At 42.3% G+C, this 7036-nt stretch overlaps 1 protein-coding gene across 4 annotated transcripts; it reads right to left on the bottom strand.

Moving 5' to 3' along the window:
* Positions 1–336: 336 nt before the first annotated feature.
* Positions 337–6437, bottom strand: Gpr85 (G protein-coupled receptor 85). Of its 4 annotated transcripts, XM_006984258.4 has the most exons (4): positions 6153–6415; positions 5107–5721; positions 4600–4723; positions 2008–3671 (listed from the first exon to the last, which is right to left on the bottom strand). In XM_006984258.4, the coding sequence occupies exon 4, from the start codon at positions 3500–3502 to the stop codon at positions 2390–2392; it is 1113 nt and encodes a 370-aa protein (XP_006984320.1). In that variant the 5' UTR covers positions 3503–3671; positions 4600–4723; positions 5107–5721; positions 6153–6415; the 3' UTR covers positions 2008–2389. The 4 variants fall into 4 exon arrangements, with proteins under 4 accessions (XP_006984321.1, XP_006984320.1, XP_015858244.1 ...); XM_016002758.3 differs by lacking the exon at positions 4600–4723 and having other exon boundaries at positions 6153–6437; XM_006984259.4 differs by lacking the exons at positions 4600–4723; positions 5107–5721; positions 6153–6415 and adding an exon at positions 4838–4964 and having other exon boundaries at positions 337–3671.
* Between the last annotated feature and the right edge of the window lie 599 nt (positions 6438–7036).

The following is a 7036-nucleotide window of genomic DNA, read 5'->3' as shown; positions in this document are numbered from 1 at the left end:
TTCACTATCCCCCTGGGACCAGTCATTTATACAAACTGAGTTGTTAGTCCAAGTAGCTAGGTGGAGTCAGGCAAACTCATTCCTAACCCCCATCCCCCCCCCCACACTCTTAATCCACCTCTATTTACTTATCTAAACAATAAAAGTATGGACTAGTGAAACCTCTGTTCTCTGGCCTCAAGACCATTGCAGAAATTTCTGATTGATATTTGAAACTTCCAGCCAAGTTTTCCATGAAAATAACCAACGTCATGTCTTTCCTGTAAATTTTGAGATGGAAACATGTTAGGAGACCATGTTTTGGTAACACTGTCTTTATTGTGTTTTAGGTAATGGTTTTAGTATGAACAAGGAGCTTTTATTGCTAGATCCACCTCACTGCTGTGCATTAAACTTTGTCTCAGATCAAATTAGCTTTGGTGTAGAAATGAGGTTAGAATGCTCACTAATCATGGCTTGAGCAAAACTGAAGAGTTGCATAGACCATTAAAAATTTCAGTTTTTTGTTTTTTCTATTTACATTAAAAATTCTGTTTATAGAAGTATTATACCAATAAGAAATTCTGTTTCACTCAGTTCTTAACCTTATTTTTCAAATACAAATACAAATGCAAAACAAACAAACAAAAATCCCTCCAGAAACAAAACAATAGAAAGCCAATAGAACTAGTAACAGCTTTCTCTGGCTTTGTTGTACTATTTCTGCAAACCATTTGGCAAGTAATAGATTTAGAACTCAAATTCTACTGGACACTAAAGTGTAAGAATTATATTAAAATTCCAAACCAAACAATTAGGCATGTATTTGTTTGTAAATACCACTGCCATATAAGAATAAATAAAGGGGTGGATTTGAAAAGTTACCCAAAAATGCTTTAGAAATATTAAGTCAGCTTTATGCTGTCAGTCATATATTTCCAGTTTCAGAATATGGTAGCTACAAAAAAAATCCATAATAAAGCTAATTTTTCTAGTTTGTGCTTGTTTGCAATATTAAAGAAAATTATATGCCAAAAATGTAAAATTTATTCCACGAAAATTAACAGGCTACACAGATAAATTTTGGCAAATGCAACTTTATATTGAAGTTCACACATCTGTATCTTAAAGAATGAGACTCACAGAATCTAATGTATTTCTAAAATACCAGAAATCATATTATAAGCTTTCACAAGTTAAAACTGAAATAATTTAAACGACCAATACACTGAATGTGCAGAAAGTATAAACAAGACTGTGCCTTCCACAGAATAAACACTTCACAAATTGTGCCGGGTGTCATCCTAAGGCTGTGGGTTCCACTTGACAGCTGACTTACAATATAAACATACAGCAACTGTCTGCTTCTTAGAACACCCTAGAATGGGCAGCACACCTCAGAAGAAAATCTCTTTATCCGAATGATGTGCACCTTAATTTCCAAACCATGTGAGGAAAAATGGAAAAGTATTCAATGCTCTTCCATGCACTTCCTGATGAACAGCCAGGGCCAGTCACTGATTCAATGCCTCTTGACTATTTTCTCCACTGCTAAAGAATATGAAGGATACTAGATAACCCTTTAAGGCAACACGTGTTTATTCTGCATCATTAGAACTGCTCATCTGTGGTCAGTTGATACCATTCATGTTGCCTCCCAGACAGATATCTAGCATTTGTAAAATAGAAACGAACTGGAAACTTTTTTACTGAATGAACAGAAAACACATAATACAGTAGTTCAATGCTAGCAATTTCACTGGTAAGGAAGGAAAGTGGCATTTAGAAATAGCAATATATTAATACAAAAAGGTAAACTCTAATTGGAACTGATATACTGCTTTGGAATGCTCCCCCAAACTTACAAGGCGTGTTTAAAGTGTTGTACCCCAATATTTCATGGCACATCTTTAGAGGATTACAGTACTGTTAAGTCCCCCAGTAGTGAAGTCTTTGCAAAACAAAAATAGTATGAAATGTTTTAAAGTCTTCAAACTTCTAAAATTAGCTTTTATCAACACATTTACCTCATGTCAACTTAATTTATTCAAATGTCCAATGCTAATTGTTTTTAAGTTTTTTCATATGTAATGATATACACAGCATTTAGCACTGACACTTAGCACCTGCTACTCTCATTATCTAGTGTTCAACCACAGAAAGAAACGTAGGGCAGTGGTTCTCTGTCCTTTCTTAATTACAAACCTTCGACAGCCAGCCGTCAGCAGGATCACTCTGAGACTGAAAATAGGATTATAGGTGAACTATTGCAAAGACTGCAGAATGTTGCCCAAATCCTTACAACTGCTGATCCCATCCTTGCTTTTCTTCTCAAGACATGGCTACAGGCCACAATTGCTTAGCAGAGAGGGTTAGTGTTTCACAAGGCTAAAGATTTACAGATGCTCCCTCATATAACACAGTAAGGTTCCCTTGGTAACCTGGATTTTCTGCAGTAAAGAAGGGTTGTGCTGAAACAGCGCCTCAGCTCCCTGTTGGAGAAAATGCAGACAAAGGGATTGATTCCTGCTTGGGCAAAACTCATCCAGACAGCGGCCGTTAGAAATCCCCCTGGTACTACAGGCCCTCTTGCAAAAACTCTCCAATAGCAGGCCACCAGGTAGGGGCCCCACAAGGTTAGGAAGAGAAAAGTCATTATATAGAACATTCTGCTGATTCGTTTCTCCATTTTGAACTCATCTAAGACCAACAGCCGTCTTCTGCCTGTGGTATTTGCATTTTGCCTGATGCCCAGCAAGGTGGGTGGTGTGGGACCCCTTCCAAATCCCGCTAGCCAATTGGCAGCTGCCTGGCCACTGGCTCCAGGGCCATGAAAGGTCCAGTTCTGGCTGACTGCTGCTACAAACTGGACTGGCTTCATTTTCCTTCGATCGTGGACAAAAAATATCAGCTTGAGGTAGACAAGCTGTGTGGCTAGGAGGATGAGAGCGAGGAGCAGCATAAATCCAAGGGAGTCGTTAGCCCTGAACGAGCGGTGTTGGAAGGTGCACTGATCCTCCTCCCTAATGAACGAGTAGGTGCCCACGTCTAAAACTGGGGGGAAGGCCATGGCCACAGACAGAGTCCAGACCATGCAGATCACAGCCAAACACGTCCAAAAGGTCAGCCTCTTTGTATAGAAGCGGTGATGGGCGATAGCTAAGTATCTGGTGACGCTGATGCAGAAGAGCATGAAAGCTGTGTGGAAACAGGACAAAACCCCCAGAAAGGCAATCACTTTGCAAGTCAGAGTCCCATAAGTCCAGGTAGAGCCGTTTTTGACAGAGTTGAATACAAATGGAAAACAAATGGCAGATCTGAGGATGTCTGAACAGCACAGATCCAGCAGGAAGTAGTAGGGAGCTCTGTGCAAGGTCTTATCTTTCACTAGCAAAATGGAGATCAGGAGGTTGCCCACCACGCTGACTCCTATTATGAAACCCAAGGAAGTCAGTTTCAGAAAGGCTGTTAGAGGCGAAAGATTTTGCAAAATGTTGTCAGCTGCATGGCTATAGTTCGCCATAGATGGATGGAGGATAAAAAACAGCCTCAGTCAAGTCTCATGATCTAGATACAAGAACAGGGAAAAGCTAGATCCATGCATTTTACTGAAAATGTAATCCACAAAGAGATCTGATCCAATCTGTGCTCATGCTTCCTTTTTCCTTCCGTGTGATTTGCCATCAGAATATCTGAAGAAGAAAACAGAGAACTATCAGTTCTTAAGTTAACAAGCCATGATGTCAAAGCAAGCAGAAAGCTGGCCCTTTATGAGGAAGCAAATAAAGTTTCCATTTTAAACACTGCTGTTTGCTCCAGCAGTCCTTTGCTTGAGATGTCAGGGTACTGGCTGTTTTAGTGTCCTAAGCTAGGTGAACTTAACGATGTCCTTATTCTAGACACCATCTAGTTAGATGTGGGCATCTTCATGAGGGAAGGGAATAAATTGTCCCACAGTTGTAAGATATGCCAGCCCAAGAATTAGTAACTAGCTTTGCAATGGAATCTGCAAGGTTACGGATAGGAGACAGAGAGGAGGCTACCCACAATTATTAGAGCTCTTTTAGTACCATCAGTATTTTAAAGGAAGCTTCTCTGCTCATTTGCATCCAGAGAACCTCTGCAAAATATACCTTTTAAGTCAAGTGCCCCAGCTCATGCTGCAGGAGAGTATTTGTTGATTCATCTTGAGGCATGATTTCGACACCAGACTTCAAAATGAATAGAAATCTGTCCCAAGATTTGATGTGGTTTAACCTTTTGTCTTTCTCTCCCTACCCCACCCACCCCCCTTTTTGGCAAATCTTGTAGCTTTTCAGCCAACATGATTATTAAAAATGGTTAATGTAAATACTGGCCAGGGAAACACACCCAGAGGGATAATGCACTTCCATTTGTAAACCTTGGCTGCCTGGATTCAAATGAATATAACATGAACCGGTATTTCTTAGGCAATTAAGCCTTTCTCATTTACACTGATAATCTTTGTTGCAAATCACAAGTGGCTTTATTTTCAAACAAAATGCACATTGTCTCCTGGGTGCCTGGGAGCCACACCAGGGAAATCAGCTTCCTCTGTTATTCCCACGAAGCGAGTTTCCTTTGCCACTTCTCACTTGCCTGGAATATGCTGATGGAAGCCCAAGCAGAACTGCATCCGATGATGCTAATTTCCCAACCGGTGCATCCCCGGGTAAATACCGACCACATCATGCAACATTACGAAACCTGAAATCCACCACCCCTGGATTTATAACGGGGATGGGGGAGGGGGAGGAGAGAGAGAGAGAGAGAGAGAGAGAGAGAGAGAGAGAGAGAGAGAGAGAGAGAGAGAGAGAGAGAGAGATGCATTACATACAGGAAGATGAGGAGAGATTGCTTCTGTGCTGCAAGGGAAGGATTCCCGGTGGTTCGCAGTCTGGTATTCCTCAGTTTTGCAAAGCTTTCCAGAAACCGAACTCTCAATAAGCCTTACAGAAGATGCATTGTCTGAATGTACTTCCATTATGCAGTTTATTGTCAGGAAAAAAAAAAAACCCTCTGGGAGGGCTGTATCCTGGTGAACCTGCAGTTTCATCACGGTGCAAACCCCCTCCCCCAAACTTAACCAAGAGTATATCCTCCTACCTGTTGGTGTTGGATATCCCGACAGACTATAGCTTCTTCTTTCTATAAATTGCTGATTTTTTTTTCCTGAGTGCCTTGACTGAGCATCCAGGCAGGGCTCGGCGGCGCCTGCGCGTTGGAGCCTCCTTCAGCTCCAGCCGCGTCCTCCCCTGTCGCAGCGGCACCGTCTCCCCCAGTAACGCAGGGGCCGCGGCGGCGGCGCGGTGGCGAGGGCGGCGGCAAGGGTTGCTCCTCCGGCCTCCTCCGCCGAGCCAGCGGGAGCCCCTGCCCGTCTCCGGAGCAGGCTGGCTTGCTTCAATGTCCTGTCCAGTTCAGCCGGCCCCGAATCAGGCTTTTGTTCCCTCGAGGCTGCTTCGGAACTTTTCCCTCCCCGCATTGGAAGTGGGGGGCTCGGGAAGGCTCTTCCCGGACCTCAGGCCCATCCTCTTCCCCTAGGGCAGCGCACGAAGCCACCGTGCCGCGGACGGCCGCCTCCGCCCCAGCTGCCCCGAACCCTCGCCTGCCCGAAACATCGTCTTCCTTTCTCTGTCAGGGTGGTCCTGCTAAGCATTGGATGCGCCTTGCAGAATTCTTCTCAAATGATTTTCCCTGCTGGTCTTTGGTTTGGCACGTTAGCTGGGGAAAGAAAAAGAAAGAATGAAAAAAGAAAGAAAAAAAATTAAGCACAGTCCAAAATCTTGTCAATGGGGGAAGAAGGAAAGCAGGTTAGGGCAGCCCTGTCTTTGTTAGTCGTCATCTGTTCGCGAAGGCACGCAGATCTGCGTTTAAGGAAGGAGAAGCTAAGTTCAGACAAGTGCAAAAACGATCTACACTCATTCTACCTTCTCGAAAGTGACTAACGGATCAGGAGAACAGAGATTTTACATGGCTGTTCCTCACATCCCACCCCACCAAGCTACAAGCCTCTCCTTTCTCCTCCAAGCTGGGCTGACCAATAGGTTGCTGATGTCAAAGCGGTGGTGTGTATGAGTTCCCCCTTTCCTCTCCTTTGTTATTAGACATTTAAAAAAAAAAAAACAGAAATATGATGAATACCGAAAACTTACACCAGTCCACAAACACCACATAGTCTGACACCTGGTGATTAGGAACGCCTCTAGAATCATCCACGTCCCGATTCTCCCATTTCCAAAGAGTTTTTGTGAGGGTGGGGTAAGATTTTAAACAACTACCCACTCTCCTCCACCCCTTAAAAGCTAGCAGGCACGCTTTCATTAATTCCCAAGGTAAAACGTCTGCTTGTCCTGCTGCAAGCTTATTGCTTTATAATAATCTGTTAATGAAACAGAAAAAAAAACCTCTCTACAGTAATAATTTGATCTCGAGACAGCAGTAAAATACCTCATCGCTGGGTGGTGAGATTGTGACATTCAGGGGAAGTCAAGCCAATCAGCATACAGATAATATAGGTTAATTTACATATTGTATTTCTATTGGACACATAGAGGTAAAATGTTTAAAGCTTAAAAATGAATACTTCACTGTCATGATGTCACAGTCGTTACACAAAGACCAATGTTAGTAATGCTGAAATAATGTTAAATTGCCCTGATTTGATTGGAGATTTTCTTAGCCAATTAAAAAAATAATGATTCTCTCTCTCTCTCTCTCTCTCTCTCTCTCTCTCTCTCTCTCTCTCTCTCTCTCTCTCTCTCTCCCCTCTTTTGGATATCCATAAGGTACTTGCTTTAAGCATTTCCTTTACTGAGGAGAATCAATCCTGCAACAATACTGGAAGTAGCTTGAAGATATTTCCACCCAAGTAAGATATCCCAGTTTTTGTAAAACTCAATTCTGCAGAACTTGAAATTATATAATGAGGGGAAACTTTTAAATGAAATCTCAAACTGTTTTTATGAAACTACAATATAGTTTTCTACTTCTTAAATTATATCTTAATGTATTTTTCAAAGAATGATGATTTATTGAA

Source organism: Peromyscus maniculatus, chromosome 3, assembly GCF_049852395.1.
Source record: "Peromyscus maniculatus bairdii isolate BWxNUB_F1_BW_parent chromosome 3, HU_Pman_BW_mat_3.1, whole genome shotgun sequence".
Classification (NCBI taxonomy): Eukaryota; Metazoa; Chordata; class Mammalia; order Rodentia; family Cricetidae; genus Peromyscus; species Peromyscus maniculatus.
Note: the sequence above shows the minus strand (reverse complement) of the source record. Positions and strands in the feature narration are given on the sequence as shown.